At 37.9% G+C, this 26,513-nt stretch overlaps 1 protein-coding gene across 1 annotated transcript in view; it reads right to left on the bottom strand.

Moving 5' to 3' along the window:
* USH2A (usherin) overlaps positions 1-26,513 on the bottom strand; it is a 773,776-nt gene that overhangs the window by 189,728 nt on the left and 557,535 nt on the right. The window contains exons 49-51 of the mRNA XM_060289919.1: positions 19,185-19,406; positions 7,852-8,075; positions 3,050-3,254 (exon numbers count right to left, since the gene is read on the bottom strand). Coding sequence (XP_060145902.1) covers positions 3,050-3,254; positions 7,852-8,075; positions 19,185-19,406 — 651 coding nt within the window. The remainder of the gene's footprint in view (positions 1-3,049; positions 3,255-7,851; positions 8,076-19,184; positions 19,407-26,513) is intronic.

The following is a 26,513-nucleotide window of genomic DNA, read 5'->3' on the forward strand; positions in this document are numbered from 1 at the left end:
TGGCCTAAAATGCCTTCATAATCAGACCCCCACTCTTTGGCCTCCTCTCCATTACTTTCTCTGTCTTATATGTGCTACATCCGTATCAAGATACTTGCTTTTCAGACCTGCTGGGCTTCCTCCTGCTTCCTGCACTTTGCATGTGTTGCTCTCTCTGCCTGGCCGACCTCCCCTTAAACTGATAGGCTCTAACTTGCCCTTCAGTTCTTTCTTTGGGCACAGTATCCTTCTTGAAGTCTTTCCAGTCTGGGTTAGGTGTCCTTGCAATAGTCTTCCAAAGCATCCTATGCTTACCTCTATCATAGAACTTACCTGCACATCGTTTCTCATATTAGAGGTAATTATGTATTAATTTCCCTATCTCTTCATATTAGCTTCAAATCCTGATGGAATTTCCTACTAGTTTTCAAGTTATTGGTCCTCATGTACTGACTGGTTATGAGTAAGGATTTAATAAATATTTTTGATAAATAAATGATTGTAAGAACAAATGAATTTTGGTCAGCACTGGTGGTTGTAGCTTTTAATTGTCAATTTTAAAAATGGTTGACTTTTCTTCTAAATTGGTCGCAGTGGAATTTGTTTGAGCGTCATTTGAGTGCTTAATTTTTTTTCATGAAAAGTAAAATTTTATTATTTTTCATATTCAATTTATAGTGTTTTCTGGTAGGCAAACCGATCTGAAATATGGATGTTAAAAGCCCCTGCAACATTATATCAGTGGGTGGAAACAGCTATTCTCTTCTGGAGAGGTCTACTGCAAATATGTCTTAAAAACCCTTCAAAATCTGGACCTTGATTACCAAGGGCAGATAAAAGCAGAGACCTGTCTTAGAAGAAAACCAAGTAATTTGGGTTTTTTTTTTTTTAATATTTTTATTTTGTTTTGTTTTGTTTTGTTTTGCGGTATGCGGGCCTCTCACTGTTGTGTCCTCTCCCGTTGCAGAGCACAGGCTCCAGACGTAAGGCCCAGCGGCCATGGCTCACGGGCCCAGCCACTCCGAGGCATGTGGGATCTTCCCGGACCGGGGCACGAATCCGTGTCCCCTGCATCGGCAGGCCGACTCTCAACCACTGCACCACCAGAGAAGCCCCCAAGTAATTTTTAGATGAGGGTTCATGACTTAAATCTATAACTGGGAGTGGGAAGAGATTAGTGGTCCAATTGTTTTCTATCCGAGGCTTTCCAATTGTGGTCCAATTGTTTCTATCCAAGGCTACCTAAAGGCATTCCAATAAATATTTTTTTTTGCTTACAGTGTGCTAAATCTAAAAATAAGGTAAAATTAAACAGGGATGTTCTATTCACGTGGATACTTCAATCTGGTAGGAGGGACGAGACAAGTGTCCAGATGCCTATGACACATACGTGGTAAAAGTGGTGACTGGCATGGCCGTGTGTCACAGGAGCACAGAGGAGAGAGGGGGCTGGCCTCGGGAAGCCTAAACTGAGAACGTGAATTCTGACCTTGGCCTTGAGTGTGATGGTTAAGAAGAACATTGCAGGTGGAAGGAACTGCTTGAGGGAGGTTTGGAGCCCTCCGAAAGGAGCCCTATACCATGTGGAGTCCACTACATCCGCAGCTCCTAAAGGTGACATGATTTGAACCTGACTATTACCACAACAAGTTACTTTTACAGATCTGACCTTCAGTTTCCTCATCTGTGAAATGATCATACTTACCTGATTGCTTTATGGGTAATTTAAGATAAGGTTTAAAAATGTTTAGCACAAAGGGGGAGTGGCAGAGGGAGGGACTGGGAGTTTGGTTAGCAGATTGAAACCATTATATATAGGATGGATAAACAACAAGGTCCTACTGCATAGCACAGGGAACTATATCCAATTGCCTGTGATAAACCATAATGGAAAAGAATAGTAAAAAATGAATGTATGGATGTATAACTGAATCACTTTTCTGTAAGCAGAAATTAACGCAACACTGTAAATCAACTGTACTTAAAAAAAAAAAAAACTGTGTAGCACAGCACTGGAACTAAGTAATACTCAGTAAACTTTATCTCTATTCCTTCCTTCCCTTCCTAATCTACTTCCTCTCATCCCAGTATCCTGCTTTACTGTTTTCCTTCTCAAGGTTTGTCATTATCACCCCCCATTGGCTGGGTAAGGCAGAGTGATGAGTCATGATGGAATACAGTGGTTTTATTGTTTATTTGACCTCAGCTGGCTTGAATTATGTCACTTAAATGTATTCCATTTGACTGTAAACAATAGGTGTGTGTACAGACACAGTTACACACGCATGTCTAATTTTTCAAAAAACAGAAACTTAAGCAGGGACTTAAGTAAGTGGATGAATAATAAAAATTAATAGCTGGCAGAACTATTTTGGAGATGATCCTAAAATTTACAGCGTCTTTCACCTGACTTAGCCAAGCCTAAGAATCACTATTTTGGACTAATGCAGTAGGGACTAAGATGGGGCTTGGAAATGACTATTTTCAATAACCATGAAGGTTCTTGTTCCCAAGATGATGGCCATCTTGGGGAAACACCAGGCTGCAGGAGAGCACAGTCTCTGGCCCCAGACCCAAGGTCAGGAAAGTGATACTGACTTCACTGCGCAGTCTGTCTCCTCCTTGGAATGATGCCGCCGGGTCTTAGTGACCAGACAGGTTTCTACCTCTTTTCTGCTTGGAAGAATAACAACATTCATTCATGACACTTATTGAAAGCCTGCATTCCAACTTTTGAGAAAGAAAAGTAGGCTCATTGCAAATTAACTGGATATACCATTAAAGGCCACATAACTAATTCATTTCTCTGTTCTTCATTCTCTACAGGCTCACTTTAAAATAGAGCACATCCTTGTTTAAAGTTCGACTCTGAAAAACTTTAAACTACGAACTTTGACCAGATCCAGATTGTGCCTCTAACTGCCTGGTAACTCTCTGGCTCATAAGTATGATGGAATTAATTGATATGAGGTGAAGGAGGGAGTTGAGGTCAGAGTGAAATAAATCTGCGTTTTCAGCAGCTTTTCACTCCCCCTTCTAAGCCGCGGGCAGGTGGCTCCCTTTCTGTTACCTGTGAAGGAGAGTGTGTTTACACTTCCCATATGAACAGGCTCTTCAGCAGATGAGCACATTTCTTCGACTGATTCCTTCCCGATGGAATTGTGAGATCCTCTTATCACAGTACAAACGTGACTGGTAAAGTTGAAGTCACACCTGCCGCAGTGCGCTGTGGCTTCCATAGACGCCGGGCAGACGGTCCCGCAGACTTTGGTTTCCTAAGTCAAGCGGTAGAGGTGGGGCGGGGGGGAAGGGAATTGAAAGCGCTCATTTAGACACGTGTGGCATAGGTTTTTACGACTCTCAAATGAAATTTTCCTGTGCTGAGTTCATGAATGAACGCCTCAAAATTCATAAAAGGAAATGAGGGCAGTGTGTATACTAGAAAGAGCAGTTACTTTGAAATGACACAGATCTGGATTCAAAATCCAGTTTTGCAACTTGTTGGTGTTGTGACCTTGAACGAGTCTCTTATCCGCTCAAAGCCTCAGCTTCTTCCGTGAAAGAATGGAAATTCAATTTACTATGCGGGTTTGTTTGAATGACCCAAATGAGATAACGTAAATGCCTTACACTTAGTAGATATGCTATAAATAATAACAAGAGTCGTTATTTTATTATTGTTACTTTGACACTTTCCTAATGGAGTTTTAGACAAAATAAAGAATGTGAAATTTGAGAATCTGCACTTGTGCTCTTGGGAAATTTGGACTAATAAGAAGTATTCTGCACCCAAGTTTTAGAAAATTTAAATATTTCATGAACTGTCATTATAATCATTATTATTTATATTTATAAACTTTTTCTCTGGTGAATCTCTGGACATTTTATAGCTATTGATAAATACTAGTAGGCTCTAATCTCAGAAAATGAAATACTTCATCATCCCAAATTACAGGAGATATAAATAAGGCAATATTCTTATAAGGCAAAGCTCTACTTCATCTTCCCTTTATATAGGTAGCATAACTTATTTAAAATCATTTTTGTTATTTATAAATGATCTACATTCAATCTGTCTCTTTACGTAAAATAAGTTAAATTATTTTCCCAACGATCATCAAAGTAAAGCTGCTTCAGAAAAATATAGTTGGATTTCCATTTAAGTATGGTGGATCGAACATGTGCATTTATCGTCATTTCCTCTTAAAGCCCAACCAAAGCCCAACCAAATGAAAATAAAGGAATATGGAAAGTCCAAGGAAACAGGAAGGGAAGTAACACACGTTTTTGGAAGCTGGGAAGTGGACGGATGTGGCAGAGACAAGGCTATGTGCCCAGGAGTGCCCATTTTTGCCTTTTCTCCCCTGGAACGCTAGATTTTCAAGTCCAGCTACAATAAGAAGAGCCATGTGACTAGAAATGTCTGTGTGACTGTGTACAGGAGAGATGCCTTCTGCATCCAGGGAAGACGCATACATGTGCAATCATCCACTCTCTCCCTTTTTCCACTGTGAAGCCCCACAAGATGGAAGCGACTTGGGTTCCTGAGATGATGCATGGAGGAGAGCTGCCAGTCTCACACTGGACTGTCACAAGAAAGGTTTAAAAAAATTCATTCTGTTGACCCATTCCATACATGAGTATGTCTGTTTTCACCTCAGCATAGTCCAGTGTATTCTGGCAAAAACACAAATTAGTACTTTGAAGTTGGGTGTTGTCTTAACAACAATAACAAAACCTTAACGTATGTGGCATTGGCTTAGGGTTAAGCAGGCCATGGCAAAGAAATACGTACTGGGCTTTGGGAAGCTGGGGAGGTCTGTTGTGCTATGGCTAAATATTCTGCAGACTCTGCCCTGGGATAACTGTCAAAGCAAGCCAAGTGCTCCTGAGCTCACCACTCTGGGGAAGACATCATAGCTTAGAACGTGAGCAGTATGTGTGCTGTTAGAGCTGCATTTGGCCAAGGATTAGAAAAATGAGAAAAACGTAGAAAATAATTGGTGAAACTAAAAAAATAAAAAAAAGAGAGGGTCCACTGGAAGATATAAGCCAGGAGCCAGAGTGGGAAAGCTAAACGCAATTCTGCATATTGCATAGTGAGAACCCCAGCCCTCTTTGCTACTGGATACTCCATATGGCAGCCAGGCATGTATGCCATCCCGATGTAGGATGGAGTATTAAGGATACTTCTTTGAGTATTAAAATAGTACCAATCTTAAACCATAATGGAAAAGAATATGTAAGAGAATATATATACATATATATAAAACTGGATCACTTTGCTGTACAGTAGAAATTAATGCAACATTGTAAATCAACTATCCTTCAATAAAATAAATTTAAAAAACTAAAATTTTACAGGCAAAAAATAATACCAAACAAATGAGACAATTCAAAGAATAAAGCAAACAAACAATTAAAAAAAGCAACAATGGAATGAATATTTCCAGAATGATTAAAAAAATGACATTCCACAAATGAAACAAGAGTAGGATGATATAAGTAATAATCAGCAAACAAGAAAGCGTACTTAAAAACTAAAAAATCATATGATAGCTAAAAACACCCCCACAACAAATCAATAGAAAGGTGGAAAGATATAGTTAAGGCAATATCTCATCACACTGAAAAAGATGAGGAGTTAATCAATAGGCAAGAAACAAGAAGAAAAAATTAAAACATCAGTTTAGGAAGTCCAACACCAAAGTGATCAGTGAAAACAGACAAAAGAAGGGGCAAATTATCAAAGACATAATAAAATATCAGTCCCTGGAATTGAAGGCCGTAGACCCCACCCTGCAAAAGTCCACAAAAAGTATATCATTATGAATATTAATAATAATGATGATAATAACATCTACATAGAGGCACATTGCCATGAAACTTTAGAAAAGCAGAATAAAGAGAATGTCTTAAAAACTGTCATAGGAAAAACAACATGGTTACCTACAAAGAAACAGGAATCAGAGTAGCAATGAAAATTTAAAAATGCAGAAATGCCTTCAAAATCCTGTGTAGCAATATTTTTTGACCTTGAATTGTATACCTAGCTAAGCTATCAATCCAATGGGAAATAGAATTACAATAATTTCAGACTTCAAGCTCTCAAAACATTTACCTTTCATGCACCTGTATCAAGGGAGATAATTTTTCAAAAGAAGGTGGCAAAAAGGGACAACTGGGGTTCAAACACAGAAAGACCAACACAGAGGAGGAGTGAAAGGAATTCCCAAACTGATAGCTTAGGAAAGAAGGGCTGGGACAGCTGTGCAGAAATCCCACAGTGATCCAGTCCAGATTGGAGCAGGAACTGGAAGACTCCAGGAAAGAGGTCTTCAGGAAACAAAATGGAATCTATGGATTGAACTTTACCTATAACACACTGCGTGATTCAGCATTCAGAAAATCTCCTAATCATAATCATTTAAATATGAATTTTAAATACAACTGTTAATTGGCCTTCATAGAGCCAATTCAAGCCAACTTAAAAGATCATGGTTATATCTTGAACATCCTCCTTAAATAATGGAAGCTCTCTCTTCTTGACCAAAATGAGATGCCTGGGAATCCAATGTGAGGTAGGCAATAATGAAACACATAGTTGTGCGTGATGGTGTCATTTCTGAAACTAACAGGTTTTCTATCTTCATTCTTCAAATATGAGTGCCCCTTTAAGGAGAGTTTTTTTATAGATGCTTCCTAACTCGTTATTTTAAAGGCACGTTCTTGCAACATCACCAGCTCTTTAAGACCAAAAAAACCTAAGTATTTAAGAAAAATATCCTAGTCTAAACTTCTGAAAACACTGGCTTGGAATAAATTTTGGAACATAGTGTCGGATAGATTTCTTTCATAGAACTGACTGAAGTTGTGTTCAAATCAGATCGACTCTTAAAAAATTTTGTAGACAAAACCTTACTATTTTTGTTGGGTGTTTTGTACGGTTATTCACTTCATGAAGTACCTACTCTCTTCCACAATTTTATGTGTAATCTGTTTTTCCTTTCTCTTTTTTATTTTAATTTTATTGGAGTATGGTTGATTTACAATGTTGTGTTAGTTTCAGGTATACAGCAAAGTGATTCAGTTATGCATATCTTAATATTCCTTGCCACAAAGTGCTTGCTGGGGCCTTAAAAATCTCAAGACTTATGGTCCATTCGACAGACCATGATGTCCACACAATGATTGTGTAGTTGCCTCACTCAGCAAGAGCTCTTCTATTGTCTGTGACCAAAGCACCGATTTTTAGCCACCTCTTAGTGACAAATTACTACCAAACGTAGTAGGGTGTTTGTTTTTGAAACGCCCATAATCCTTTCCTTAAACTGGTAGGTTTCTAGAGTGCTGGGTCAAGTTTAATGCTAACAAACACGGCATGGCTGTATGTGGAGCATCTCAACGTACAAACTAAATGGTGCACCCACAGGCCTATTCATTTTTGTGGTTGGCTGGCTTTTGCTGATCTTGCACTGTCTTAAGGAATATGATAGAAACACAGTGAAGTGAATCTGCTGTATGTAAGTTCTCTATGAAAGGAAAGCGATGGTCTATGGTTGAGGGGCTAGAGAAAAGAAGCTGAATTTCCCTTCATCTCCCTCCATAGCAACATGCCGGCTCAGACTTTCTGTCTGCAGTAATCTGAAGTGCTGGTAAAGCTTCCTGAGAACAGCTAATCATTATTAATTCCTTTAGAATTCATTGCAATAACATCAATCATAGCGAACTCATTTGGTATTAATATGGATGTAATGTGAAAATGAATAATGCACACAGGAGTTTTTATATTCCTATTTTAGAAAAATAGTTATGAACAATGTATTTCTCTTTCCATTGTCAAATCAGCCCGAGAGGTTTTCTATCAATTACCTTCATCATCATTCCAGTTGAAATCTTGTCAGAGCAAACATATTTCAAAGGATTATATCCAACTCCATTACAGCATTTCTGGCTCTTTGGAATAAGTTCAGTCTCACAGCATTTTACTGGCACTGGGTCATTCTTTTTAACATGTGCTTTAGATTCTCCACTGGAAGCAGAGCAGCATGTGGTATCTGACATATTCATATAATCCTGCCCACAGCAGAACATCCCTGCAACAATAAAATGTTATATATGAATATGAAATAAAACAAGAGAAGAAGACTGAGGCTGCTATAAAGTTTGGTATAAAAATGTCAGACTCAGGCAGTTCCTGAAAGGATATGAGAGCTCAGGTAGCATTTCCCTACCAAGGTGATTTAAATGTACAGGGAGGGGTCCTTCTGACCAAGAGCACCAGACACTAATTAGGTAAAGAACACACGAGAGGAAGTGTTCTAAAATCATTCAGCAGGGGGCCAAATTTCTCCTAAGCGCCATAAAAAATGATCTGATTTCTGTCATAAGAACTGCCTGCCCATTTTGTGATGATAACATCTTGTTGCAGAAGAAGGGGTAGTTAAACCACAGGAACTCAGAAGAAATCTTTAGAAATTCACAAGGGAGAAGAGGTCACCCAAGCACTCTGGGATAAGAGGCTAGACAGTGGAGAGGTAGCGCCATGCTAGAACTGGAGACTTTGCGTAAGCATCTTGTAAGTTTCTGCCTGCCTTTGTCTAAGATACAGATATTTGATTCTTGTGAATCCAGCAGCAACTGTAACCATTCTTTGGTCATGAGATAGATTTGTATTCAGAACCAGTTGAGTGCACTCACGGATCAGGTGAACCATTTGGCCACCATTCTTCAAGCTGCACTAGACCCATCACTGGACGTGGGTAAGAGGTTGGGGTGGTGGCCGAAAGACCTTGCAGGGAAGATCGTTGATCTCCACTTCTCGCTGAAAGACAGGTGTCCCTGAGATACCGAACAGCCTCCTTTCTCCCACCCAATTCAGTGTTAACTGCTTGTGTTCACATCATTTAGCTCTTGCCGTAGAAGAGACACAGCAGAATATAGACATAAAAGGCTGAATGAACAATGTACTAGAGTCAGATTAAGCTAGAAATTAAGATGCCTATACCCCACGTCACAGGGCTATCATAGTAGAATTTATATCCAGTTATATAGCAGCGCAATGTGATGAATGATTTATTTTAATTAGAATTTTGTCTGTTTATTATTAGTCCTGACTGATAACATAAAGAACCTCAACTTCAAAGGGCCCTGGGGTCCCGAATTGCTCAATCTGGTCCTGTACAAACACCTACATTATGAAAGACACTCCTAATAATAGACCAATGAGTTTTAAGTGCTTTCCAGTTTATAAAAAAAATCCTTGAAAGTAGACACTGACTTGGCACATGCCTTAAGAAAGATGTTTATCCACACATGACTCCAAAGAACACTCTCACTGATCTTTCCATTTTAAAAACATATCTCTCAATATTAAAATTTTTTTATTTATGATTAATGATATACATTGATCATAACTGCATTTTGACATCATGTTTAAAGGTGATAACGGTTCAAAGTAATTGGTATAAAAGTAAACTGTTGGGCTTCCCTGGTGGCGCAGTGGTTGAGAGTCTGCCTGCTGATGCAGGGGACACAGGTTCGTGCCCCGGTCCGGGAAGATCCCACATGCCACGGCGCGGCTGGGCCCGTGAGCCACGGCCGCTGAGCCTGCGCGTCCGGGGCCTGTGCTCCGCAACGGGAGAGGCCACAACAGTGAGAGGCCCGCGTACCGCAAAAAAAAAAAAAAAAAAAAAAAGTAAATTGTTTTCTTTGGTGCTTTATTAATAATTTTAGTTGTATTAACATTGCCAGGGAAAGTTCTTTCAAATAGATACACACAGCAGGGCTATCATTGTAGTCTGACTTTTGATTATGATGGGTAAAATTCACACACACACACTCTCTCTCTCTCTCTCTCACACACACACACACACAAAAGAAAAATCCACAGCTTCAAGTTTTATATTGTCTGGGCATTTTTTTTCTGCTGCTTTCTGATCAGACATTTAAATACAACCTTGGATTCTTTGCTGTCATTTTTTTTTTTCTCCAGCAGTTTTCTTAAAATAATTCATGTTTCTATTTTAAAGAGCAATCAAAATCTGAACACTGGCCCTTTAGGGAGCAGAATACATTCTCCACCTCTACTCCCAAATTACTGTATGGTTTCACCATGCTTTAAGTATAAAATCAAAATGCAGACATTGACCTAATTCCAAACTCCTAATCAGTCATCTGATCGCTCTGAGGGACTTTTGACAGGTCAACTAAAATTTTGATAATGAACTGTTTTTACACTAGAAAAAAAGGATGCTTTCTTTCACAAAGAGCTTCATCTTTGTTTCACTGAATTAAAATTTAAAGCCAAGATTTCACTCACATAACAAGAAGTGACTCCCTTTCTAGTTTCTTTGGTAAACCATTACTTCTTTAATTATTATCAACCTTGTTCCAGCGTGATAAATTGCTAATTACTTAATACCCTAATCAGTGTTCATTCTTTGCACAGATAAACTGTGACAGTGCCATTAATTTAAATAGTAATTTCACTTAATGGCCAGAACGGCACACCAGATTTTTATGCAGCATTTTCTGAAGACTGCATCCATCACTGCAATATTCTGACATAAAGATGTCTGACGTGCACTAACTCACTTAGGGAGAGCAGATGTTGCCGAGCAGAGCTTGGTAGTAATTCCCATAGTGCATCACTTCAGCATGAATGAGCTGCAAATTCAGAGACAGACAATCTTCTGAAACTGCATTGCAATAACTTTTGACCCTACCTAATTTATCACATGGAGCACTTGACTTTTGACCTGTGACACACAGAAATCACAGTTTTAAATATGCCCAAAGAAAAACAAAACAGGTCATGTATTATTGATGGATTGATCTACACTTCCAGAGGCTCTTCATTAAATTTGTACAAAGGTGGAGATTCTCTTTGAACAAGATGCAGATGTTATTAAAGGGGTAGAATATGTACTGAACTATTAGATATTTATTTCTGAGATCAAACAGCCTATATTGTCTTTCCAAATAGTGCATATATCCAATGGATAGCTTTCGTCGCATTGGATACAACTGAGAAAAGAGTGAAGGAAAGCATTTTTTGACTCATAATATTATGAATACTTCCAATATGTTACTAACACTTACTTAATGTCCATGGCTGAAAGGAGAGCATTTATAAACATACAGTCCTGATGAATTTCTAAATTGTTAATTCTGTACAACAAGTGTGCCATTTTTCTAAAAATTATCCAAGGATTATCATGCTTTTGAGTTAAAAATAGTACAGTCATAAAAAACAGAGTCTAGAATATGACAAATCATTGTGGAACTCTGGGATTGACCATGGGGAATTATATTTCAGGCCTAGAAGAATGTAAAAAAAAAACCAGGTTTGTGATTAGTCATTCTCAGGACAAACAAAGTTGATGGCAGAGCATGAAAGAAAAGAAATGCATCTTGTCTTCACTAGCAGCTGGCTCTATGGCTACCACCACAAAACTGAGACAGGGTAGGGTGAAAATGTTCCCCAGATCACTGCAATGTATTTTATAGCATTTATACTTTACACGTTTCAAAAGGTCATTATATCACATGGAAATCTTCCTGGGAAATCTTTCAATACACATCTTACACAATGGATTTCTATGATGTATTTTCCTCTCTGCAAAAGTCCCCACATTCCATCTTATGTAACAGGGGTAGTCATTCATTCGACTGATGTCAGAATCTAGGACACGGAAAGTCAGTACTTTATTCTAGAACAGTTTCATCCCAGAGTTTCATATCCAAGGTTGCATGGAGAACACAGATAATAGAAATAAAGCAATATGTTCCAAAGGTATGTCATGATTAGTTCCTCATGGCTAACAGAAAATCCTGTCCTCTTTGCCTGATAGAGAGGCTTTAAGGTTCATCTTTTAATATGAAGGGGTATAATCAGGTCCAATCTAAGACTGATGGCACAAATGATAAAACCATATAAGCAAACACTACGAATAAAAAGAGTAATAAAGGGGTTTAAAATATATTCAAAGAAAATGGTTAAGAATACATAGCCACTGAAATGACGAGCATGACTTCCACCCCGAGGTACCTGTGTAACACTCCTACACAACTCATCCGCCCAGAGAGAGCACTAAAAACATAAACGCTACTCCAGCACTTCTGTTCCAACAGCATCTGTTAATTCACTCCATTTATAAAATACATATTGACAAAGACAACTGAACTGGGACCAGGGAGATTTGATTTGGTGTGAGAAAGTCAATTCAATGTGATTTTGTTAAAGGGCTCCTGCAGGCAAATAAAAGAGTTTAAGTAATAAAGTACATAAAGAGATGTTTTACGAGCCAGCCCGGTGTCGTGGCAGGCCCACAATGCCAGGCAGGGAGAGAGGCCAGGCTTAGGAACAATATTATGAGATCCAAACCCTCAAGCAGCAGGTACGGTATTGCTAGGCCGAGGAAAGAAAGGGCCATATGGATATTCTGGAAGGTCACGAAGGTCACGATCATTAGGGGCGACAGGAGGGCGCGGCAACAGAGAGAGGAAAAAGACATGTGGAACGTGTCTGTTTTCAGTGAAACCTGCAGGGAGGTCAAGAGACTAAAAAGAGATTTTTTTTTGCCTTTTTAAAAGGCTCATTCTTTCAGTCCACCATGATTGCCAGAGTTGGTGGAACTGTTGAAGGTCAGGGGAAACTCTGGAGCTAATTTTGATTCACAGGAACTGAGGAATGGCGCAGTGTCCTTAGGAAATAGTTGGCTAGCGTGTCTATCCTATTGAAGTACACCAGTGATTCTGAAATTTGGGCCCATGGACGGACTTCAAGCGTGTATGAAATGGCAGAAAAATTGTTGTGTGTATCCTACATATTATTATTTGAAGTGAGGGTTTGTAACTTTCAAAAGATTCTACCAGGAGTGTCTGACCTCCAAAAGATTAAGGGTCTTTGTCCTAGTGGACAGTGACCTCTATTCCATTTCTTAGAACAGGCACTTTTGGCAAGAGTTTTTTTTTTGCACAGGCTCCGGACGCGCAGGCTCAGCGGCCATGGCTCACGGGCCCAGCCGCTCCGCGGCATGTGGGAACTTCCCGGACCGGGGCACGAACCCGTGTCCCCTGCATCGGCAGGCGGACTCTCAACCACTGCGCCACCAGGGAGGCCCTTGGCAAGAGTTTTAACTGACTTATCTTTCCTTCTCCTTCACACCCATTCTGCCACCCAAATCTAATTTATCTCCATAAATCACAGTTCTCATCATCGCATTGACTCTTCCCTGAGTACCAAATAACGTTCAAACCCTTTCGGCTTTTCGGCTTTATCTCCCTCTATTTCCTTACACACGGCATCTTCCTCCAATCAACCCAACTGCTCACTCCTACCTAGACATGCTTTGCAGGCTGCTAATTTCACACTTCAGCTCAAGCCATGCCCTTTAGCTGAAACGTCCTTCTTCCATCCACGTGTCTCAAAATCCTACTCGTCGTTTGCGGTTCCGATCAGCGATTTAGCGTTCTTCATCATCTTGGCTGGAGTGATCACTCAGTCTTAAGATTATGCTTGTATTCATCCCTCTCTTATGCCTGTGTTTAATCTTACAGGCACTCTTCTCCTTGATTAGATTGCAAGTCCTTAAGGGTAAAAATGGAATCTTAGCCATTTTTACACTCACAAAGCACTAAGAATGATATTTCGAATATAGTCACTACATGGTACATGTTTATTGAATGAAGGAATATGGCAATTGACTTAAAAAAAGCAACAGATGAGCAACAATGCTAAAATGAGACAGCTTACTGCTGTTTTCAAACTCTCACTCATTACGGTGTTGGGGTGGGCGGGCAGCACTTTTGCATCTCCACTACTCCATGACTATGGTTCTGTCTTTTTTTTTTTTTTTTTGCGGTACGCGGGCCTCTCACTGCTGTGGCCTCTTCCGCCGCGGAGCGCAGGCCCCGGACGCGCAGGCTCAGCGGCCATGGCTCACGGGCCCAGCCGCTCCGTGGCATGTGGGATCCTCCCGGACCAGGGCCCGAACCCGTGTCCGCTGCATCAGCAGGTGGACTCTCAACCACTGCGCCACCAGGGAAGCCCCATGGTTCTGTCTTGAATGGACCTGTTTTTAGCTAACACATCTAAAGGAGAAAGAGGTACTCAACTGGTTAGTCATAGTACAGGATAACTAACTAATGGCCATGAATTTCTAGCAGACCTGATTACTAGGCCTTAAAGCAGTGGTTCTCAAAGTTTGGTGCCAGGACCCTTTTATACTTTCACAAATAATTGAGGACCCCAAATAGCTTTTGTTTATATGGGTAAGATTTGTTGATATTTACTGGGTTAGAGCCTAAAACTGAAACGTTTGAAATAGATATTCATTAATTCATTTAAAATAATGATAAACATATAACATGCTAACATAAATATTTATGAAAAAATAAACATATTTCCAAACTGAGAAAAATTAGTGAGAAGAATGACACTGTTTATATTTTTGCAAGCCTCTTTAATGTCTAGCTTAATAGAAGTAACTGAATTCTCCTACCTGCTTCTGCATTCAACTATTGCAATATCATGGAAGCAACCTAAATGCCCATCAACAGATGAATGGATAAAGAAAATGTGGTACAGATACACAATGGAATACTACATAGCCATAAAAAAGAACGAAAATTTTGCCATTTGTGGCAACACGGATGGACTTGGAGGGCATTATGCTAAGCTAAATAAATCAGACAGAGAAAGACAAATATTGTATGTTATCATTTATACGTGGAATCTAAAAGAATACAACAAACTTGTGAATATATAACAAGAAAGAAGCAGACTCACAGATATAGAGAACAAATTAGTGGTTACCAGTGGGGAAAGGGAAGGGAGGAGGAGTGAGGTAGGGGTAGGGGATTAAGAGGTACAAACTATTATATATAAAATAAATAAGCTACAAGGATAGATTTTACAGCACAGGTAATATAGCCAACATTTTATAATAACTATAATGGAATACAACCTGTAAAAACTGTGAATCGTGATATTGTACACCTGTAACTTATACAATATTGTACATCAACTATACGTCAATTAAAAAAAAATCTGTTGCAATATTACATGTCATGTAACCTCTGGAAAACTCCACTGGATACTTATGAGAGAATGACAGTGAAAAAGGCGTATAATAGTTTAGTATTATTGTGAAAATAGTTTTGATGTCACAGACACCACCAGAGGTCTTAGAGACCCTCAGAAATCCCCGAGACATACTTTAAAAGTCACTGCCTTAGAGCTTAGCACACATACACAGCACCTTTTCTTCTAACTTGGGCACACTTGTGGTGTGTAGTCAACGTCTCATTTTTTTTCTGGTCATCAGAAAATGTTGGCAACTTGGTAGTTACACTGGGCCTGTTCATCAGACTTGATAAACATTGATACGGTTTGGGTTGGAGAGTATCCAGGGCTTGTTCAGGTATCAGAATGCTCAGGAATGTTAAGAGCATGGACTCTATGAATGGAGTTAGAAACTCTTCTTAGTCACAGTGGCAAGAAATTCATGGGCAGATCTCCCAGACTCCCTTGTATTTAGGTATCGATAGATAGCTGAGTTCCAGTCAATGAAATGTCAATAAAACTATCTGCTATTTCTAGCCTGGCCAAAAACAACAACAACAACAACAACAACAAAACCAAAAAAAAAAAAAACCCACACCTGTTATTTCATACTCTTTTCTTCTTCTGACTGCAGACAACTCCCAGGTGACCCGAGAAGCTACCCGTTGAAAATGACAGCGCTTCCAACAGCCAGAATGACTGTGGGAAAGAGATCTCACCCTGAAGATATGTTCACACCACAATACTATTATATGGGAAAGAAATGAACCTCTATTATCTTTGAGCCTTTATATATTTTGAGGTTCACTTACAGTAACAGTGTTACCTGAAGTAAAACAGCCACTTACTAGATGTGTGATCTGGAAAAAGTTTTTAACTTCTGTACTTCTGTTTCCTCATCTGTAAAATGGAGATAATAATAGTACCTACCTCCTAGGGTTGTGGTGAGGTTTAAATGTGTTAATGTGTGTGAAGCACACAGAACTCCGCTTGGCAAATAGTGAACGTGGAATGTTGCCTACGTGTTGCTGTTGTGATTTGTCTCCTGCTGCTCGTATACATCTTCTAGCCAATAAACAGTGTCCAGGAAACACTGAGCTGGACTTCTTGACTGGACTTTAGTTATCTTTAGAATGCTAACCTTTACGTCTACAATCCATAGGGGATATTTCTGAAATGGCTTCTGTGTCTATACCGGACACTTGTGTATTATATGATTTAATACATCATTCATTTTTTAAGAAGATCTTGGGAGGTTGGTTTTTGCTGTTTGTTTTTGTTTTTTTGGTCTTACCTGGCAAACTCAACTTTCTTGTTACCTTATAGTACAGATCCAGGTGCCCTGTGCCATTTCTTGGAGATAATCCTTAAATTCCTTAGGTCAATGAAAATGTCATAATTGAAATCTAATTCTGTTGTATATAGGACAACTAGCCACTCTTACTATTTTCTGGACAGTTGATGGAGATCAACATAATGACATGGGACTATCAACCACTTTGACAATATATACATTAAAATCTTCCTTTAAATATGTCCTACTGGGTTGGATGAAAAAAGGCATAAGATGGATACAGTGTGGATCCAGAAAGGTGATTTATAGCTTCACAGAATAGTAAATGCCTTGGAAATACACTTGATGGTCGTACAAAGATAAAATAAGAAACTAGAAATCAGGTTTTTTTTTTTGACTCAAAGAAGGAGATGAATTTTTGTCACACTGGGAGGATTGAAATTTAGTTATGAATAACTTAATTTGGCATTTCTTACTTATTTAAGGGCTATCAAAATACTGAGAGTCTAGTATCCTTATTAAGGCACAAGATTCTGGTACATCCAGGATTGATACTTTTAATATGCTTTGATTATTTAGTTTTATTATTGAAGTGCTCTTCTTAATAGTTCTCATCAGAACTTACTTTATTTTATTTTTGGCCACGCTGTGTGTCTTGCAGGATCTTAGTTCCCTGACCAGGGATTGAACCCGCGCCCTCGGCAATGAAAGCACGGAGTCCTAACCACTGGACCTCCAGGGAATTCCCCATCAGAATTTTACACAGAAGAGAATGTGTACAAGAACATGGTATTTAACAATAACACTATAATAATTTAAATAATTGTTACTTGTATTATGGATAACTCTGAGAAGAAATTAAAGAAAGACAGCAGAGAGTTCATAGTTAATCTCCATCAAGATATTATGATGAAAAAGAAAAAAGATATTATGATGTCCTGAAATTTTAACTTGGAGGGACTGGGATTCCAATGCATACTAGTTGCAGGGGTAGGTTTATCTTGAAGTTCAGGAAAATTGATCTTCAAGGCCCTTCGCTTGCATGAGCCCCTTCCAAGGCAAGCATAGATATATTTTTATAAAATTTGTGAATGTATAATATTTAACTACAATTTGTTATGGCCACTATCTCTTGCCCTTTTAACTTGTCCTCTGTTATACATGGCCTCATATTGATTGAGATTAGGGTAACCATGGACATTTATGGACTCAAACTAAGGGGAAGTTGAGTCTGGGGAATATTTAGTTTGGGTTCAGTAGCTAAATTTATATGATTTCAGCCACTTTCATAAAAAAGTTGTTAAGGCTTAAATATGTCATTTTCACTGCAATTTGGAAAGATAAGGAATGTGAGAAATTATAGACTCTTAATTTGTATGCATATAAAGGGAAGGTTTAAAGAAAAAGATCAGTTAGAAAAATTAATATAATATGAAATAAAAGCTGTAAAAATGAAAAATGAAATCAACTGAAATATTCTGACATCAAGAAGAGAATTGTAACAAAATAAATTTCAAATCATACTCAAAGTAGGAAACTATTAAAAGAAAATGATGGATCTAGGATTGAAGCAATGCATAAGCAATATGATTACTTTGATAAATTATGAAAAGAAGTAACTTATATTGGAAAAATCTAGACTTCTTACTGATTTGTAGATAAAATAGTGGCATCTATGATAAAATACAACTTAAATTCAGTCCTACAATAAGGATATCCATGAAAACTGGTAACGATGCTGTCAATTCAACAAATATTTAAGACAAGTCACCGCAAATCACCTTAAGACAAGAAAACTTAAAATGCCCTAAAATCTTAAAAAACCCTTTGTAGGTATTTCTCTAAAATTGAAAATAACCTACATTTCCATAATATTACAATAATGAGTTGTGAAGTGTAAAGTCACTTTTCTAAACTTTAAATAATTAAACAAATTTTTGATTAACTATGTGACAGGAAAGAATGAATTATCTTTCTATTCTCTCTACAGATAATTATAGTACAAAGCCATGGCTGTATGAAGAGGTGACCAAGGGTGTCAGTTAAACATGTCAGGGAAAAAAATATAGAGGGATGTCAGAAATTATATAATCCAAATATACTATTTTTATGTTAGTGGAATCTGCCAGGTTTATCCTTCTACATGTATAATTCTTGTCATTTCTTTTCCCCTTATAAATAAATATTTATATTTTATCTTGTCTTCATCATTTGGTTTTATTTTCTTAAAAAGCATCTCCCAAATTTTATAAATTTTGGCACCCCCAAATCTAGATCTGACTGTGTGATCTTGAGCATGTGTCTAATCTCTGTGCCTCAGCTTCCTCATTTTAAATATGTGAATAATAATAGTACCTATTTTGTACAGATTAATTGAGGGAATAATGTATAAAACATTGGGCATAGTACCTCCTAGATAGTAAGTACTCATTTAATGATAATGATAGCTATTAATGCTAATTTAATAGCTATAGAAAAATAAAGGAGTAAAAGAATTATGGCACAACATCATCAATAATAATTTGTATACTCTCAGTATTGCTATGAATTATTCTCTTGGTCCAGAACCAATGCATTGATGTGTTTGTTTGTTTGCTTTTTGGTGGACATGACACTTTTCAAGAAGAAAGAGTTTTGGTCTGCTTTTATGAAACGCATCACATGCACATAAAAAAAGTGAGGTTACATTTTTCTTTGTTAGACAATGTGTAGCTATTTGCCACATTAGATGTAATTAATGTGAGCTTTCATTACTTATGTGTTTTATATCTAGGGCAAATTTCTCAATGTCTCTGTTTCTGAGATTCTCCCTCTACTGAAAGGTAGATGAGGCTCCCTTACCTGGAAGGCGACTGTACACCACACCCTGTTCCTCTCCCCCACAGCACTCGAAATCTTTGCTCACAATCTGTCCACCACAGCACTGCTGGTCATGGCCATCATGGAGCCTCCCAGCACAGCAAATCTGGTTTCCGGAGGTGGAGTATGGCAGTCTGCCACAGCAGGAGTCGCCGAGGCCAGTGGAAACCCGATTGTGCTGTTCATCTGGACAGCATACTTCACCTGTCAATTTAGCACAATAACCATCATTGCATGAGTTAAAAAAATATGCTTTGACTCACGACTAAATTTTATCACAATGATCTTGCAGATGCCAACTGGTTGACAGGGTATCGTCATACTGGAGTTGCAAAATCTCAATACCGCTTCAAAATGTTTGCATTGAAGTTGTATAAACACGTGTATAAACATGGGTCTATGCCAACTTAGAGGCAACAAAAAAAGTTTGTCTACAATTACTTTTCTATCTATTTAGTATATATATATGTATATATATATTTTTGGAAAGTGGGATGGACTCAGAAATCAATTCTTGATAAATTTGTATTGCTTTTGATTATAATTTCTTTAACCAAACTACATTTCTTTAACCAAACAAAAGATTTCCAATGGAAAGCTTAATTAAATGAAAGGAGGTAAAAATACTATATTCATATCTGCATACTAGTATTTTGCTGAGCTATGGCAGACACTGCATTTCACTGATGGAGTTCCACCCACATTTCCCCTTTATATGATATTCTGAGAAACTTGAGACAAGAATAGAATAATTTTTGCCTAGTGCCTTGGGATCAAAGGGTTCAAATATTCTAAATATCAGTAGTCATTATTTTTTGTATGAAGTGCCTTCTAAAAGACAAAAAAATTTTAATTGCTTTTATTAAGGATATCTTAGAAAGGACTAATAAGAACCTGGAAGATGTAAAAATCAAACATCATCTTTCCTGTCTATCTCATGACCAACGCCTTCCTTGCCCCTGGAACCTTGACCTCCTCCTCCCATTGCCTTACTACTCTTCTTCTTCTTACACCTTCAAGAGACCCTCTTCTATTTCCTCCACTGCCCCTTCTTAAACATATCTTTCTCCCTGGACACTATCCCTTCATTAAATCTTATGAGGTATGTGAATATGATGGCCAACCTGGCAGGTTTTATAGCTTTAAACCACTGTCCAGATAAGATTTACATAATCTAGTTAATGACTTGCCAAACCTTCTTAGGAAAAGGCACAAGTTCCCTGAAGAATTTAGGATTGCCTCAGCGATTTATAGTCCTGGACTCCCTGATCTCTGTCAATTAGCTCATCCTCTTGTGAAGACAGGATATGCCAAAACTTGGTTAGTAAAACCAGATAAACTGCTAACCAAAATGATATTTAAAATATGGGACAATATTTAACTACAGATAGATATAGAAAGAGTACAAAAGTAGGGCAAGAACTCTTAGCAGTTATCCCTGAGGTCTTTCTTATCCAAAATTCATTGGGCAAAAACCCATCCCACTAGGTGAAATGGACAAATTACTATAACCTACCAAGACTACATCATGAAGACATAGAAAATCTGAATAGACCTATGACTAGTAACAGAATTGAATCACTAATCAAAACCTCCTAGCAAAGAAAAGTCCTGGACCAGACGGCTTCACTGGTGAATTTTATCAAACATTTAAAGAAAAGTTAACATCAATCCTCCTCAAATTCTTTCAAAAAATTGAAGAGGAAGAAATACTTCTTAAGTCAATATATGAGGCCAGAATAACAAATATATGAGCCTGATAACAAAACCAGACACATCAAGGAAAGCAAACAACAGACCAATATCTCTTATAAATATTGATGCAAAAATTCTCAACAAAATACTAACAAACTGAATTCAATTCATTAGCACATTAAAATGATACCAAGTGGGAAACATAACCAAGTGGGATTTATTCCTGGAATGCAAGGATAATTCAACATACAAAAATCAATCAATGTAATACACCACATTAACAGAATGAATGAAGGAAAACACATGGTTGTCTCAACCGGTGCAGAGAAAGCATTTGACAAAATTCAACACTTTGCTATTATAAAAACATTTAACAAACTGGAAGTAGAAGAAAATACCTCAACATAATAAAGAGCATATGAGAAAAACCCACAACTAACATTATACTCAATGTTATACTCAAGAAAGCTCTTTTTCTAAGATCAGGAAGAAGACAAGGATGCTGACTTTAACCACTTCTACTCAACATAATATTGAAAGTATAACCAGAGAAATTTGGCAAGAAAAAGAAATAAAAGGCATCCATATTGAAAAGGAAGTAGTAAAATTATCTCTGTTCACAGACAATATAACTTCATGTGTATAAAACCCTAAAGATTCCACACCCAAAACACCATTTGAACTAATAAGAGAATTCAGCAGAGTTGCAGGATACAAAATCAACATACAAAAATCACTTGTGTTTTCATACACTATAAAAAACAAAAATGAAAAATCAGAAAAGGAAATTTAAAAACAATTCCATTTACAATAGTGTAAAAATACTTAGGAATAAACTTAATCAAGGAGGTGAAGAAAATGTACAGTGAAAACTACAAACTGCTGAAAGAAATTAAAGAAGAGTCAAATAAATAGAAGAGCATTCCATATTCAAGGATTAGAAGACTTAATATTGTTAAGATGTCAATACTACTCAGCAGCTTGAAGCAGGATTTCAGTTCCTGGCCAGAGACTGAGGTTGGTCAACAGCAGTGAGAGCACTGAATCCTAGCCACTAGACCAGTGGCCAGTGACAAGGCCCTGGTCCGTCAGCTGTGTCAAAATGAATTTCCACATAGAGACGGAAAGTAGTCAAGCAAGTAAAGGCTTTATTAGGAGGAAAAAGAGTACAGTATGTGTGGATAGACACATGGGAGGGCTCAGAGAGAGAGAGAGAGTCTCATCCTCATGGTAGTTGGAATCACTTTTATGGGGCATTTCTTCCAGGCTTCCTTTGGCCACTCATCTTGCTTTGCCTGGTTCTGAGTCCATATATGGTTTATCTCGGGGTCCTCTCACGTGTGCGTGAGCATCTCCTAGTCAAGATGGATTCTAATGAAGAGGCCTATGGGTAGTTGACATCACTTACTATGGGGTGGCTCCCCCTTCTTTTGACCTCCAAGGAGCCTTTCTGCACATGTGTAGTTGGGGAGGTCTCCTTGACTTCAAGAATGAGGAATATGTGGTCTTTTATATCTTTTCTGGGTGGGGCCCAGCCTTCTCCATCCTGCTTTTATGGAGTTTCTGCTATTATGGAGTTTCTGTCCACAGGGGAGAAACTGTTCAGCCTGGGGCCCATCTATCTCCTGCCTCATAGAGATTCAATGCAATTGCTATCAAAATTCCAACAATACTTCTTGCAGCAACAGAAAAATCCATCCTAGTATTCAAATGGAATCTCCAGGTACCTCAACTAGCAAAACAATCTCAAAAAAGAACAAAGTTGGAGGTCTCACACTTCCTAATTTCAAAACTTATTATATGGACTTATATATACTACCAAATGTAAAATAGATAGCTAGTGGGAAGCAGCTGCATAGCACAGGGAGATCAGCTCAGTACTTTGTGACCACCTAGAGGGGTGGGATAGGGAGGGTGGGAGGGAGATGCAAGAGGGAGGAGATATGGGGATATAGGTATATGTATAGCTGATTCACTTTGTTATAAAGCAGAAACTAACACACCATTGTAAAGAAATTCTACTCCAATAAAGAGGTTAAAAAAAGAAAAACTTATTATAAAGCTACAGGAATCAAAACAGTGTGATCCTAGTATGAAGACAGACATATAGACCAATGGAATAGAACAGAGAGTCAGAAATAAAACCTTTGGTGTATAATCAAATGATTTTCAACAAGGATGTCAAGACCATTCAATAGGGAAAGGACCAAATTTTTTGGAAAAACTGGATATCCAAATGGAAAGAATGAAGTTGAACCCATACCTTATACCATATACAAAATTTAAATAAAAATAGATCCAAGACCTAAATATAAAAGCTGAAACTATAAATTTTTTAGAAGAAAACATAGGAGAAAATTTTAATGACATTGAATTTGGCAATGATTTCTTGAATATGACACCAGAAGCACAGGCAACAATAAGAAAAATAGATGATTTGGACTTTATCAAAATTAAAATGTGTTGTGCATCTAAAGACACTATCAACTGATTAAAGCTGTGACCCACAGGAGAAAATATTTGCAAATCACATATTTAAAAATGGATTAATATCCAGACTATATAAAGAACTTCTACAACTCAATAACACAAACAATCCAATTAAAAAATGGGCAAAGCATACATATAAACATTTCTCTAAAGAACATGACCAATAAGCACAAATAAGCTCAATATTATTAATTATTAGGGAAATGTGTATCAAAACCACAATGAGATACCACTTCACACCCAGTTATGATTATTATAAAAAACAAAACAAAAAATAACAAGAGTTAGCAAGAAAGTGGAGAAATTCAAACCCAGTGCATTGCTGTTGGTGCAGCTGCTGTGGAAAACACTACGGCGGTTCCTCAAAAAATTCAACATAGAATTACCATATGATATAGGAATTCCACTTCTGGGTATATAGCCAAAAAAATTGAAAGCAAGGACTCGAACGGATAATTGTACACCAATGCTCATAGCAGCCTTATTCACAATAGCCAAAAGGTGGAAACAACCCGAATATCCATCAACAGATGAACAGATAAACAAAACGTTGTATATACACACAAATGGAATATTATTCAACCTGAAATAGGAAGGAAGTTCTGACACATGCTACAACATGTATGAGCCTTGGAAACATTATGTTAAGTGAAATAAGCCAGTCATAAAAGGACCAATATTATATGATTCTACTTACATGAGGTACCTAGAGAAATGGAGAAATGATCTTACTGTGAACAGTGCAGTTGCTGTGTTTGTTACATTTCTCTGGGTGAGAGGTTTCTTCTGTCTGGTCTGCAATGTAGTTCCCATTTCTTAAATCTTTACGGCTAAAGAACTCAGTGTCCCTTGTTGGCAAACTTTCTTTAACATAATGTGTCACAAGGTCCAAGGGCAGCAACAGTTAATTAAACATCACTTAGGACAATGGTGGGCTTAGAGGAACAGTGTACACACCTATACTGGGGTAAACCAACCCTTTTTAAAGAAAAAACCCTCCACTTTTGAGTATAACAAATATCGATTGGATATTTTAGTCACATTTTCTGGAATCCCTCAGAATGTTATTCAGTTACTGACAGAAGGCTTCATAACAAGAGGTGTGGATTATATCAATGAGAAGTAAAACTGATTTCCCCCCGCTCAAAAAAGGGCTATTAGACATAAGATACAAGGATCAGTCACCTTCTCATTAACCTCTCAAAATGAATCTATCTCACGACAGGCTTGAAAATGTTTTCTCTCTAAAAGCTACCATGCAGTCTTAACAGTTAATTGTTATTCTTATCAAAGAATGACCCGCATTAACATTTAGCTTGAGGTCATTAGCGCATTTATAAAAAAAAGGGGACTGGAAAGAGCATTCTTTCCTCTGCTGTTCTTTGTTATAGGGGTTCTATGGAGGAAAGTTGTGAGAAAAAATGAAGTCAATATTATCCAACAAAATGAAGTAAATATTATTCACCAATATTTCAGACCTGTCTAGAAATACCAAATGCCTATACCTGTCTCAGCCTTGAACTGGCAGACTACTGACTGAATTTTAATTACATTGAAATATAAGATGGTTTGGGGTCAATATGCTTTCTTTCTTAATGTAAACAGTGTTAAACCAGTTAATAAAGACCATTGGCTGAAAACAGAGGTCCCAATATAATCTCTTCTTTTCGGTACTGATATATTGAGATTCTTTGATTATCCAGTAAGATTGCATTTTCTCCTTTTGACATCAAGGTAGGCATTCTAATCCTGTGAAAAATTAACCACTTAAAAGACCCAAATGAGGGCCATGCTCAACAGATTGGTAGATATTAAAATGCTTGAGGTCTGAGGGCTTCCCTTGTGGCACAGTGGTTAAGAATCCGCCTGCCAACGCAGGGAACACGGGTTCGATCCCTGGTCCGGGAAGATCCCACATGTCATGGAGCAACTAAGCCCGTGAGCCACAACTACTGAAGCCTGCGTGCCTAGAGCCTCTGCTCTGCAACAAGAGAAGTCACCGCAATGAAGAGTGGATCCCGCTCTCCACAACTAGAGAAAGCACGTGCACAGCAATGAAGACCCAACCCTGAGAAAAACATAATTCAAAAAGAGTCATGTACCAAAATGTTCATTGCAGCTCTATTTACAATAGACTGGAGATGGAAACAACCTAAGTGTCCATCATCCGATGAATGGATAAAGAAGATGTGGCACATATATACAATGGAATATTACTCAGTCATAAAAAGAAATGAAATTGAGCTATTTGTAATGAGGTGGATGGACCTAGAGTCTGTCATACAGAGTGAAGTAAGTCAGAAAGAGAAAGACAAATACCGTATGCTAACACATATATATGGAATTTAAGAAAAAAAAATGTCATGAAGAACCTAGGGGTAAGACAGGAATAAAGACACAGACCTACTAGAGAATGGACTTGAGGATATGGGGAGGGGGAAGGGTAAGCTGTGACAAAGTGAGAGAGTGGCATGGACATATATACACTACCAAACATAAGGTAGATAGCTAGTGGGAAGCAGCTGCATAGCACAGGGAGATCAGCTCGGTGCTTTGTGACCTCCTAGAGGGGTGGGATAGGAAGGGTGGGAGGGAGGGAGATGCAAGAGGGAAGAGATATGGGAACATAGGTATATGTATAACTGATTCACTTTGTTATAAAGCAGAAACTAACACAGCATTGTAAAGCAATTATACTCCAATAAAGATGCAAAAGTAAATAACTAACTAACTAAATAAAAAATATATAATAAAAAAATAAAATGCTTGAGGTCTGAAAGAGCATGTGTCAATATACAGATCATGGAGGTTTTAAAAACTCTTGTTTTAAAAATTACTTATTAAAAAGTTTTGTATAGTATCAATAAACGACCTTTGAGCTTCCATGACTTATTTCAGTTTTGGGGGAAAAAAAAGTTGAATTTCATCTGGAAATAGAACAAGAGTAGATTGATTTCTTCGTTGGAGATCTGACACTTTGTGCTAGGATTGAGCATAGTGGATATTTTTCAGAGTTGGGACAGTTCATGGCAAATCATAACTTAACAAAAATTTTAATGTGACTTGGAGATGAAAACGCAATCGTTTAGTTCTATGCTAGACTTAGAGAAAAGCCTAATATGACCT

The sequence above is a fragment of the Globicephala melas genome, chromosome 1 (assembly GCF_963455315.2).
Source record: "Globicephala melas chromosome 1, mGloMel1.2, whole genome shotgun sequence".
Lineage (NCBI taxonomy): Eukaryota > Metazoa > Chordata > Mammalia > Artiodactyla > Delphinidae > Globicephala > Globicephala melas.